At 40.5% G+C, this 13,705-nt stretch overlaps 1 protein-coding gene across 1 annotated transcript; it reads left to right on the forward strand.

Annotated features, from left to right (window-relative positions):
* The first annotated feature begins 47 nt into the window (after positions 1-47).
* Positions 48-10,677, forward strand: LOC113499665 (vacuolar protein sorting-associated protein 11 homolog). Its single transcript, XM_026880211.1, has 15 exons — positions 48-197; positions 399-467; positions 1,302-1,475; positions 1,950-2,102; positions 2,698-2,828; positions 3,570-3,720; positions 4,246-4,683; positions 4,985-5,263; positions 5,734-5,953; positions 6,727-6,949; positions 7,194-7,352; positions 7,794-7,951; positions 9,013-9,094; positions 9,337-9,552; positions 10,031-10,677. The coding sequence occupies exons 1-15, from the start codon at positions 183-185 to the stop codon at positions 10,158-10,160; spliced, it is 2,598 nt and encodes an 865-aa protein (XP_026736012.1). The 5' UTR covers positions 48-182; the 3' UTR covers positions 10,161-10,677.
* Positions 10,678-13,705: the final 3,028 nt, after the last annotated feature.

The following is a 13,705-nucleotide window of genomic DNA, read 5'->3' on the forward strand; positions in this document are numbered from 1 at the left end:
ATAGTCTATGGTGTCTTGCGGTGCCACCCCCTGAAATTAAAACTGTCATTGTCAATGTCAAAAAGTGAAACAGTACTGTGCAAATGTACTGTAATTTATTTATTTTTTACATGAGGAAAACACTGTAAATTATATATTATAACGATATTATGTCCAGTGTGTAGGATTTATTAAGTACAACAATGGCTTTCTTGGAGGTAACTATGACTATTTACACAACAACGTACAAAAAAGATGACTATATCTTTTGTTTGTTAACAAAATATCTTAACGTAACTATTATTTCAATATTTTACTTCTACTCTAAGTAGCTTTGTAACCTGAAATCTCAAGTTATAACCATGACCTCCATAAGACTTCTTTACACCGTAAATAAATACGCTTTAATTATGTTTCAGTGGCGAAAATTTACGTTTTTCGACATACATAAAAATGTCGATAACGGAAAAGTTGCTAGCTCCTTGCAAGTAAGTATATAATTTACTCTCAAGTTACCTGGAATTGACAGGCATAATGCCTGTGTACACAATGTTAATATAACATTATATGAATCTATAGTATAAAGGCATGAAGTGTTGATCAGACATTGTTTGTCACACACAAACAACAGTGTACTTCTAATTTCCTTGTGTGTTGGTGAAAAGGATGTGTAATACAGGCTGGAACATAACTGTGTTCTTGTTTTTAATTTGATATCTATATAAGAGATACTTTTTTAATAATGATTGTTGCAAACAACGGTGTAATCAATCTATAAAACCAGATGTAATTCGAAGCTATTATATATTATATTGAAAATAGTTCTAACATGCTTGCCATTACAACAATTACTCAGTTTATCTCCTTTCATGACCAACTGTACAATAAATACTAATAATGTGTAAAATTAAATAAGACCACTTTTTTTGAATTGCCAATTTTCTTGCAAGTCATTCCTCTATTCTTATTAAAATACAAAATGTTCCCATGTTTTTGTGTTATATACAAACTCAAAAATATAAAAGTTGATGAATCAGTTTAATTCCCAAAACAGGATGAAACTGTGTATGTGATGATAATAGATGTTTGTTGGGTGTCTATGTTATTTCTATTTATACACAAACCAACAATGATTCCACGGGAACATAAATTCAGCATAAAAACTATCCTATGTGTTAATACTAGTTATAAACTATCTGTGTAAGAAGTTTTGCCACAAACCAATCTTCATTCATCCATTCCGGGTGAAAGAGGAACAAACATCCATTCATACAAACACATTTATTACATTAGTAGATAAATAGTTACTATTATCATTCTAGGACACCCATGTAACGGCAACTACAAGTGGTAATGGTCATGTTGTGCTGTGTGATGTCACAGGATGGGCCCATCTCATCTCCCGCTCCTGGGAGGTCACATCGTTCAAGGCTTATGAGTTAACTGTGACTCTGGCTCAGCAATTATCTCATGACCCTTATCTTGTTACTATTGGGGTAAGTGCTTAGGATTTTTTATTAAATATACCAAATAATGTGTTGTCTTTGATTAAATAATTTTTTTTAATATATGTGATTTAATTTTGTCAAATATTGCAACCAAAATGATTCATTTCTGTGAATTAACAATAGTTTAACATTATAGTTTAGCAATATGACTTTATTACGTCAGAAAACAAGATAGCATTATTTATTTGTACACACTAATATGATTTGAAAGATAAAGCGTAACCAATAGGGATACAACAGGATGTAAAAATGCTGTTTAGCCTCTCAGTTTGATAACTCAAATACGACTCATATATGACAAAAAAATATTTTTATTATATTTTTAATAAAAAAAAACACTCCTGCACTAAGGACTTCAATGCTTGTGATGCGGGGGGTTTCTCAAAGATTCAAATCACATGTACAAAGACAAAAAAGCTTGTTCTATGCAGGGATCTAATCGAACTCTTGTGGTTTAATCAGGAAGACGAAGCCGGTGTGAATCCCCTCATCAGAGTGTGGGACTGGTCGCGCAGTGACCGGCACGGGAACCCGACGTGCACGCGGGTGTCGCGCGCCGTGCCCTCGCACATGCGGCCCACGCCCGCCACTGCGCTAGCCGTGCATGATAATAAGGTACTGTTTAGTTGTAGTCATTACTGTCCCACTGCATAGTATAGGCCTTTGATTTTTCCACTTCAACTGGCCTGTTGGTGTGGTTAGCCACAATAGCCACCCTGAGTGCTATACCGGAGGTCGGTTCCCATCCAGGACAATTATATTATACTAGCTGTTGCCCGCGACTTCGTCCGCGTGGTTAGAAGATATAAGTTAGGAATTTTTGAACGGAAGCCGTCGAAGATGAATATTTTTCCCCATTTTTGCTACATTTTCCATTGTATCTTCTCTCTTATTAGTTGCAGCGTGATATTATATAGCCTAAAACCTTCCTCAATGAAAGGTCTATTCAACCAGTAGTTCCAGAGATAAGCGCATTCAAACAAACTCTTCAGCTTTATATATTAATATAGATAACTAGAAAAATAAATTATACTAATCTGATATGTAATTATTCTATGCAAACAAGATAAGGGAAACTGATATGAATATTAAACAAATCTAATTTACTAGAGTATTTGACAGAGAGCTAAATCCAAAAAAAAGCGTAAATATAAAATATTAGCCACAGAATACCATAACGCCAAAAATCTAAACATAACCTTTGTTCCAGAATCTTCTAGCAGTTGGTTTCCGAGATGGGTCAGTGTCACTGTTCCGTGGTGATATAGCTCGACAGCGGAGTATGAAGATGAAGACATTGCCTGATACCGGGACTAGTCCTATAACCGGGCTGGCATTCAAGTAAGCATTATATTATTGTAATCTGTAGGTAAATGTCAACCCCTTGTCAGATGGTGTGGTGGTTCAAATCATGCCTGTATAGTAGGGGATCAGTTGTCCCAGTGCGCCATCCAAACGCTTACAAAAAAAGAACGGAACGAATGGTTTAAAATTTGTCTAAAGTTGACTGTTATCAAAGTTAAATATTAATTAGGTTAAAAAGGTGTTATCACCAATGCTGAAGTTTCCGTATATCGTATATTGTAGAAATATTTTATAATAATAACCAAATTATGAAATGTATCAATTAAATACTTTTACGTAATCAATAACAGCTGAAATAGTAATAATTTCACTTGATTTTCTATTAAGAAATTTAATCCGTGTGTGTTGCACAAATACTCAAGTCACTTGCACAAAGCCACCCCTGTTTACATACAATATTGTAAACTTTCTTATGTTCTTGCATACGACTTTAGGGATAACCAAGCGGTTGAAGTCACCACTGCGCGAATTCACGCGGGTTCGTGAACATTATAAAAAAAAATGACTCCCACATTTAAAATTTATTCCTTCCTTTTCACAAACATACAAATCACAATACATGGAAAAAGACACCTAGATTCGAAACAAGCAAACGTGGATCACACAAATACTAGTCCTACCTATATCGAAACCCGCGATAAGACGCGCCAATCTTTGGCGTGGTGAACTCAATCACTCAACTATCCACTCAAATATTGTATGTCCTGCGTGTCCCAGAGGAGCGGACAAGTTGTTCGCGGTGTCGCGCGCGTGCGTGATGGTGGTGTGGCTGAGCTCGGAGCGCGTCGACGCGCTGGACGCGAAGGGCGCCGCGCCGCACTGCAGCGTGCTCGACGACAAGCATCAGTACACCGTCGCTAATGAGGAGGTATGCACCAGTTATGCTATCTAAAATTGCCGATGGATGAATGGAAATTCGATAATAATTGGGTATTCGGTAGGGCGCGAATCAAAGGATTTCCGGTTATTGTGTAGGCAAAGTGCTTAGGAGAAAAAAGTGTTAAATTTCATCTAATTTCCATCCAATCACCAGTCTTTGTAAATGGCGAAATGAGGGACTTGGACAGGTGTTCATAACCGTAATTGAATTCTATTGCAAAAAATATATTGGATATTAGGATGTAAATCATAAACGGTCAAAACTGAAATGTATAAAAAACCATCTTTCTGGAACTTGGTTATTAAAATCAAAATATCATTTTTTTTCAGGAATTTATGTAAAAGTGTGATGAATAAAATATACTATTATAAAAGAATAATAATTATAACATACTTCTTACATTTCTCTTTCCGAAAGTCATAATCACCAATCTCACTCTGACAGAAGCACCATAATATTTTTTGCTGCTTCTGTAAGTCCTAATCATCAACTTCACTATCTATTTCTGTCCAGGCTCTCTTCTGCTACACAACAGAAGGCCGTGGTCCGTGTTACGCGCTGAAAGGGGAAAAGGTCCGTCTCGACTGTTTCCGCAGCTACCTCGTCATCACCACGAACGAGACCCCAAACAAGACAACCGCCTCCACCAGCACCGCACCAGCCCCAAAATACCACCACATCACCATTCTAGATATACAGAACAAATTCATCGTTTTCTCAAAGACTTTTGAGGAAGTTGATGCAGTGTTGACGGAGTGGGGATCTTTCTATATCCTGACGAAGAATAAAGAGATTATTTATTTAGAGGAAAAAGATCTGCAGTCGAAATTGTCGCTGCTCTTCAAGAAGAATTTGTATGACGTAGCCATTAAGATTGCGAGCAGTCAGCATTACGATGTGGCCGGCTTGACGGAGATTTATAAACAGTATGGTGATCATTTGTATAGCAAAGTAAGTGTTTTTGTGCAAGTGATTAAAATATCTTTAACTCCAGAACGGAATAAAAAAAATAAAATAAGTTCTGTCTTAATTACACAAACAAGTAATTCAATCTTTTAAATATTAACTTAAGTATAAAGCTAAATAACTAAGATGCTTTTGCAATTCCAACGTCGTTTGTATCGTTTCTACACAAAAAAGTGAAGTTTAGATTGTGAATTTTATCTCTTGGCGGTAATATCGAGCAAATTACATAAATGGAAAGACATAACTTGAAAAAAAAACATCTTTATAACACTCACAACTTCCACAGGGCGACTTAAAAGGCGCTATTGAACAATACGTCAAAACCATCGGTTGGTTGGAAACATCCTACGTGATCCGCAAGTACTTGGAGTCCAGACACCTAGAGCCTCTCATACAATATCTTGAAGAGTTGCATAAGAAGAAGGGCTGTGCCACTGAGGACCACACGACGTTGCTACTGACGTGCTACGTCAAGATAGATCAACACGACCAACAGGGGAAGCTGAAGGATTTTATCAATTCTAAAGATAAAGTCATCGATTTCGATGTAGATGTCGCTATTAAGGTACGTTTTGGGTTGAGTGGGCATGGGTTTGGCAAGGACGGGGAGGCCTTTGTTTGTCCACCAGTAAAGCATTTTGAGAATAAGTAGAATGAAGATAGTTGGTAATACAAATATTTAGAATAGAACTTTGATTCTTACGGTAGGAAGGCCCCACAGTAAACATATTGGGTGATTATTTTTCTTATGGCCTGCCGACATCTGTTTACACAATACGTTTTTACAAACATGACAATTATTAAAGCAGGTGCAATTATTTCTTTTAGGTAAGTAGCAAAGGCAAAAGAAAACGGTAACTATATAAAAATCTGTCAGACACCGGGTTTAGATACGTTGAATATAATTTAGATCAAAATACAAAATTAAAAGGGTAACCAGTCATTTGTGCCTGGTTTGGGCCCTATTCCCAAAATCTTTGGTCACCAAAATGTACATTAAAATTATCCCTTTATAATTTCCATATTTATTTGTAGGTAATGCGTCAAGTAAGTATAGACGACGCGTTATCCCTCGCCGCGAACCACAAGCGCCACGACTGGTACCTCAAGATGATGATAGAAGATAAGAAGGACTTCCGCAAAGCATTGGACTATATCGTGGAGTTGGAGTTTGAAGACGCCGATATGTACATGCGGAAATACGGACACAGGCTGATACAACACGAGCCGGAGGAGAGTACCAAGTTCTTGAAACGTAAGTGTTTAAATATTGTATGGTTGAAGTAAAAATAATTATTAATGTAATTATCTAAAGGCCGGTTTTATTAAGACAAAATGTCCACGCTTCACGAGTCTGTATCCGCGTCTAACTCTCTTTGAATTTATTTGTATTTACATGAAGCCGTACATTTTAAATACATTAATGCATGGAGCATCAATGTATATTAAATTACACTTATCGAAGTCTGAAAAGTGTGAGCCGGCGCGTAAACTAAAGAAATGAAAGAATGCCTCCTGTGCTACGAATGTCATGTCCCATTTTCTACGTACGTCAAGTCACCTACGAATACGAAAACTCGCCTTTTGACTACGAATTTCAAAGCCCATTTTCTGCAGACGTCAAGAGTGCTACGAATCAAGCTTGAGAATCAAACAGGCTACGAATTTTATTACCCGTTGCCTACGAAAGCCAAGTGGGCTACGAATGTTATTTCCCTTTGGCTACGAATATCATCATTTGTGCTACAAATCTCAAGTCACTTGGCATCGAACGTAAAGCGTGCTACGAATGTCAAATACCATTTACTACGAATGTCAAATACAATTTACTACGAATGTCAAATACCATTTACTACGAATGTCAAATACAATTTAAAACGTATGTCAAGTTATATTGTCTACGACTGTAATTTGTGCTACGAATGTAAAATCCCATTTTTTATGATGGTCCGGTGTCAGTCTCTACGAAAGTCAGTGTGCTACGACTGTCAAAACCCATAGTCTAAAATACATTTAATTTGTCTACAGTACTATGCACAGACTACAGACCTCGCAGCAAGCCCTTAGTCGACGAGATCTCCATGTCGGGAGGCTTCAGGGAGCCGGTGAAGGCTCTACCGGATGACTACATTCACATGTTCTTAAGCAACTCGGAGAGGCTCATAGAGTTCCTAGAACACATGACCGCTAAGGAAAAGGATTGTTCTAAACTTGTGTTTGATGCACTTATAGAACATTATATACACGTGTGGTGGGTTAAAAATCTTCTGTTTATTATATAAAAGTTGATAATAAATCAAAGTGTTTCTTTGATCAAAATTAAGATAATGATGGATAAAAATATGTAAAAATTTAGATTGTTATTAAATCAATTTTTTCCCTGCAACCAGAGTTCAAAGAAAATAAACGCAGTTAAATATGCAATAATGTAGTCAAAAGTAGACGAAACGAAAAGTTTAAGTTTTGAGTCCTTTAAACATATAGAACAATTTTAGGGCAAAATCACCGGAAAGCGAGAAAAAGGATTACGAAGAAAAAGTACTGAAAGTATTAAAGAATCCCGAAGCGAACTACGACAAGGATCAGACGCTGATCATCTGTCAGATGCTGGGCTTCCAGGCGGGCGTGCTGTATTTATATGAGGAGAATAAACTGTGAGTAGAACCATGTTGTAGAGCACATTTCATTTCATTGGAGGACGTACTAGGTGTAGCGTCGTATCGTGCGTGCCGCGCAAACATTTGAGCGGTGTCGATCTAACATGACATAGTGTGTGCCGCGCAAAACAGCTGAGCGGTGTCGATCTAACATGACATAGTGTGTGCCGCGCAAAACAGCTGAGCGGTGTCGATCTAACATGACATAGTGTGTGCCGCGCAAACAGCTGACCATGTCGATCCAACATCGCTTCGTGTGTGCCGCGCAAAAAGCTGATCAGTGACCATCCAACACCGCATCGTGCGTGCCGCGCAAAACACTTGGAGCCAATCGTACTTTCTTTGTGCCGAATGCTGTTTTCACTTTAATTGCTGCGCCATCGCTCCGGCTGCGATCTCTAATACTTAGCAATGAACTAACACCTACGTTTGCTGCAGTTGGCGGTCGCAGGTGTCGCTGCACTTGCGCAGCGGCGACGCGGAGAGCGCGCTGGCGGTGTGCCGGCGGCGCGGCGCGCTGTGCCCGCGACTGTGGCTCGACGTGCTGTGGAGCCCGCCGCCGCCGCACTGCCTGCCCGAGCTGCTCAACGTTATAGGTGAGTGTAGAGCGCGCGTAGCACGTAGCACCTAGCGTAGCGCGTGGCGGTGTGCCGGCGGCGCGGCGCGCTGTGCCCGCGACTGTGGCTCGACGTGCTGTGGAGCCCGCCGCCGCCGCACTGCCTGCCCGAGCTGCTCAACGTTATAGGTGAGTGTAGAGCGCGCGTAGCACGTAGCACCTAGCGTAGCGCGTGGCGGTGTGCCGGCGGCGCGGCGCGCTGTGCCCGCGACTGTGGCTCGACGTGCTGTGGAGCCCGCCGCCGCCGCACTGCCTGCCCGAGCTGCTCAACGTTATAGGTGAGTGTAGAGCGCGCGTAGCACGTAGCACCTAGCGTAGCGCGTGGCGGTGTGCCGGCGGCGCGGCGCGCTGTGCCCGCGACTGTGGCTCGACGTGCTGTGGAGCCCGCCGCCGCCGCACTGCCTGCCCGAGCTGCTCAACGTTATAGGTGAGTGTAGAGCGCGCGTAGCACGTAGCACCTAGCGTAGCGCGTGGCGGTGTGCCGGCGGCGCGGCGCGCTGTGCCCGCGACTGTGGCTCGACGTGCTGTGGAGCCCGCCGCCGCCGCACTGCCTGCCCGAGCTGCTCAACGTTATAGGTGAGTGTAGAGCGCGCGTAGCACGTAGCACCTAGCGTAGCGCGTGGCGGTGTGCCGGCGGCGCGGCGCGCTGTGCCCGCGACTGTGGCTCGACGTGCTGTGGAGCCCGCCGCCGCCGCACTGCCTGCCCGAGCTGCTCAACGTTATAGGTGAGTGTAGAGCGCGCGTAGCACGTAGCACCTAGCGTAGCGCGTGGCGGTGTGCCGGCGGCGCGGCGCGCTGTGCCCGCGACTGTGGCTCGACGTGCTGTGGAGCCCGCCGCCGCCGCACTGCCTGCCCGAGCTGCTCAACGTTATAGGTGAGTGTAGAGCGCGCGTAGCACGTAGCACCAAGCGTAGCGCGTGGCCAAGTGTAACCTAAAACCGTAGGTGATAAATACTCATCATAAATGTCCACAAACTTCTCAAATAAAGTCGTGGTCCATATGAACAAAGATGTAAACTAATATCGTACTTTTGTTCACAGCGAATGAAAAGTTGCTATCACCTATACTAGTCATCGATTGTCTCGCCAGCACACCCACATACACATTAGGAGATGTGAGAAAGTAAGTGAAAACAGAGCACAATTTGCCCCTTGTTATAGAGTTCTTGCCAGTTCTTCTTGCCATAGTAAAAAGTGTCTAGAAAACGACCTATTTGAAAAAAAAAAATTTTTGAATTCCCGTAAGTTCGCAGTCAGTTTAGGTATTTTTTTTTCGAAATAAAATTTATTTACTCTTTGAACGTGTCTTTTTTTGGTTGATTATCTTAGTTTAGTTTTTTAGTTCTAAAACATACGTTTTACCAGGTACCTAACAGACGTTCTGAAATCTGAGAACGAAGTGATCCAACGCGAGCAGCAGCTCTCGGTGAAGTACCGCGAGGAGAGCGCGCGCATGAAGCAACAGATCGAGACGCTGCAGCGGTCCCAGCTCGTGTTCCAGTCCTCGCGCTGTGCAGCCTGCAACAAGCAGCTGCAACTGCCCACCGTGCACTTCTTCTGCCAGCACTCCTTCCATCAAGAGTGAGTTTAGTGAACAATAAGCAACAAGAACAAGTTATAAATGTGATGTTTAAAACATACATGTAAACATAAGCGTACATGCTTTTGACCCCGATGGAAAGTTGTAGGTTTGATATGTCTGTCCGTCTGCATAGCCCGTTGGTAGTGGTTAGTGCCCCTAGCTTGTCGCTGGTATTCGTAATGTTTAGAAGTAAAAAAAGTGATTTTATGACGCCTGAAATTAAAAAAGCGCGGAACAAAATGCAAAATAATGTATTCATGTACCGACCAATGCAGATTCCAATGGAGGGGATCTAGAATGATGTCTAAGATCCCCGATGAAAAATTCCAGCCAGCATTGGAGTCTTGTCTAGAATACATGAAAAAAGTAAACGCGTCGAAAAGAGTAAATGTCTCACCCTTTATGTCCATCAAGGATCGGACAGGGTCTTCATATATTTTGCATGTACTTGATATGTTTTATTTGTCGTTGTTGCAGCTGTTTCCAGACGTACGCGGAGTCGGAGGCGGAGTGCCTCGTGTGCGCGTCCGCGCGGCGCCGCGCCGAGCCCGCGCCGCGCTCTGCGGAGGCACTGCACGCGCGGCTACACAACGAGCCGGACCCGTGAGTACTCATCAACATCGACCTTTTTACTCCGGGGTAAAACGCTAATAACTTCAAGCCACGGGGGATATGTCGGACTCCCACCGTCTAAAAACACCCCAGGCCCCTTCACCTGCCTGAGCCAGGGCCACGGGATTGCTTGCGCATGCTCAGCGCAACTCTGGCCAGATCATCGTCGCTCTAGTTTTTTTCCCAACTGTGTTAGGGTTGGCTTCCAGTCTAACTGGGTTCAGCCAAGTACCAGTAGTGTTATACCACATGTAAATAAACTTATTATCTCTAAAATAGCCCTAGGTTTCAAGGACGATCATTCTAAAAAACTGAGCAAACATTTATAGATTACAGCTATTTCACGCTCTGAAGTTCTGTGCTTACAAACAAAACAAAGTCATACAGCCGAATCGAGTTCAAAACAAAAATAATAATCTTATTTCTTGTGCAATCTGCGTCTCGCTGCTTGTGCAGCCTGCATTTAGGTGCCTATTACGTCGGCATCTAGTTACCTACGCGATCTCCCTCCAGTACCTCTACCATGAGTTGCTATCGAAAACGTCAATGACTTTACTACAGTCGATAGCGTATAAACGCGGATCGAATAGTTTTCGATTGGACTCATACCATGAGTTTAAAAAACCTTGACGCGCTCGCTATCGAGAGCTCGATTGTTATTGTAGTATTCGTGTTGTCATACTTGTCATGTTGTCGAACGTGCCTAACTTCACGCCTAATGTAGTTGTTTCTTTCTAACGTTGCTTAAAAGACAGAGTAAGATATATATTCCCGAAAAGCTTCAAATCTACATTAATAATTTCATGCAGGACTACGGTAAACTCGATCGAAACCTTATATGAATAACAAAACATAAAAAAATATTGATTTTGAGTCGACAACATATATCCGCAGATTTCAGATTATGGAGAATTTCGTTAAATTCCGATGGCAAAAAACAAACCGCTCAAGTCGCCATCTTTGCCGTTGAAGTTTCGCAAAGTGTTTTTTTTTTAAATATTTGGTTTATGTAGATATACGAACTCTTTTGATATCACAAATAGATGGACACTTTTCTTCTTGCTCTTTGGGTTTTAGTAATTTTTCATTATTAAATTGAAAGCGGTGTCGTGGGTACCTAGGAATGGTTATGTGGCGCAACTTTGGGGAGTACCTATGTCTTCCGATTGATCGCGATAGTTTTGTAGAATTGTTTCATATACCGATAAACTGTGCATCTATTGAAACTAATATTATAAATGCGAAAATTTATCTGTCTGTCTGTCTCGCTTTCACGCCAATCCTACTGAACCGATTGTATTGAATTTGACAGATAGCCTGATGGAAACGGAGACCACCGAACGCTATAAACTGAAGTCCACGTAGACGGAGTCCTGGGCTACAGCTAGTGTTTGAATAATCCTAATACTTTTTAAACTTCATAGAGCGTAAAATATTCAGTATATTTTAATATAATTTAATATTACTTAATGAACTATTGGTTGGGATGGAGCCCTCTGTGAACGCTGACTTATTTCCAGCGTTTCCTTAATAATGAATTTATGTATGTTTCATTGTTAAAAAGTGACAGCGTGTATTCAATGTAAATTGACTTTTAACTAGTGCTACTTGATTTTAAATACTCTCTTGCCGACATGATTCTCACAAGAAATACTCAAAACTAAACAATTACTATAAACCGAATACCGTTTCACACCTTGTTTAGCAAGTGAGTTACTTAACTACAATCGTAATGGTATTTGTCGATACCATCTGTCAAATTTGTGACTCATGGTACCGTTTTCTTAGAGAAACCACCGCAAAACGTTACGCGCTCGCTACTCGCTGTCGAAGACGTTTTGAATGTTTCGATAGGTTTTATTTGTCAACTCATACTACCGATTTTAGTTTTTCAAGTGACCGCTAGGGGCGCTGTACATTTTGTCATAGATATTTTTTACGCAGACGCTAGCGAGCTCCGTCACTAAAAACTCATGGTAGAGGTACTGGCATTCTGCATCGAACTATCTGTGCAATGGGCAACTGCGTATCTGTGCATAGATTCCAAACATTAAAATTTAAAGTCACCCCGCATTCGATGATCAATGCTCAAACCTCCTCTATAAGAGAAGACGCTCAGTAAGGGACATTTGTAAACTGATATTATGATCAACTCAGTTTAATTACGTTATATAAGTAAATATGCTCAATTTCAAATTAAATAGATTTGTCCGAATCACACACCAGTGATGTTTAGAGTATTTGGACGGTAAATAATAGATGTTGCGCTGTCTAATGACATGTTTTAACATTGATTGTTATTCAAATAAATGTTACTTACTACTTTCCAATATAAGGGGCGACGCGTCTCACACTACACCACTCCAAAAATGTTGTAAAAAACAAGGCCTGAAACCTATAAGCCGTTGTGCGCTGCCCGCTACATCGAAAATGATCCCACGAGAACATAAAATTAGGATAAATACTAACCTATGTGTTCATTCAGGTTATAAACTATCTGAGGATCAATTAACGTCTAAATCCGTTCAGTAGATTTTGCGTGGAAGACGAACAAACATCCATACATACAAACATTCGCGTTTATCATATCAGTAGGAAGAGGTAATAATCTTTCAACGTTTTGCAAAGAAATTCAAACTAATACACATTCGTTACAACGACCGCATGTAACAATAGACAGTTATAACCGCGGTATTGTTTCAGCTGGTCTGTCTGTTAGCGGATGTCTTTTGACGTATAAATTGTATTGTGACGTCATCCAATATCTTGGAGTTGTAGTTCAGGTCGTGTAAAGAAAGGTGGTGTTTGTGATTTTGTGAATAATAGTGAAGAAGTGATTGAAAAGTTGGGTTTAATAATTATTTTAAAGTCATGTGAAATATAGGACATTACGCTAAAAAACAATATGATTTCTTTTAATATACTGGGCCTTTAAAAAAAAAATCATTATCATCAATACAGTTTTAGGTTGCTCTAATTGAAACTTTTGTCTAATGACAAATTTTGTAAATATATTTTTTTTAAAACACATTTTTTTAAACTTTTGTTATAGCTATATAGTATTGTTATAATAGCACAATATAGTAATAGAAACGAATCATACAAATTTCTATTTTGATTTCTACTACCGAACTCACCTCACACACATTCACAAAACAAAATTATTAATACCTTTATCAAAACAAGCTCAATTAAAAAGAAACAAGTATATCGGCTACACCTGTCACAAGGCCACGCAAACCAGTCGGTGCGCTGCGCCCGCGCAATCATGTCTTATCGATAGCATTAAAACTCGCTATTAAAACGAAGTGATAACGTGTGTGGGAACTATAGCATTCTAAATATGTATTTATCGTTATTTAAAAATATAAGCATACCACCTTTTTCGTGGTGTTTCGCTGCAAGTGGAGAAGACAGGTATGGGTGAGTTTCTTATTAATAATATCATAATTTTTTTTATGGTATAGGTTAATTAATACGGAGTGAATTTAACCGATTCGAAACGAGGTTTTAGTTAATTTTTCCACACGCAAATTATTT

The sequence above is a fragment of the Trichoplusia ni genome, chromosome 1, assembly GCF_003590095.1.
Source record: "Trichoplusia ni isolate ovarian cell line Hi5 chromosome 1, tn1, whole genome shotgun sequence".
In the NCBI taxonomy this organism is placed as follows: domain Eukaryota; kingdom Metazoa; phylum Arthropoda; class Insecta; order Lepidoptera; family Noctuidae; genus Trichoplusia; species Trichoplusia ni.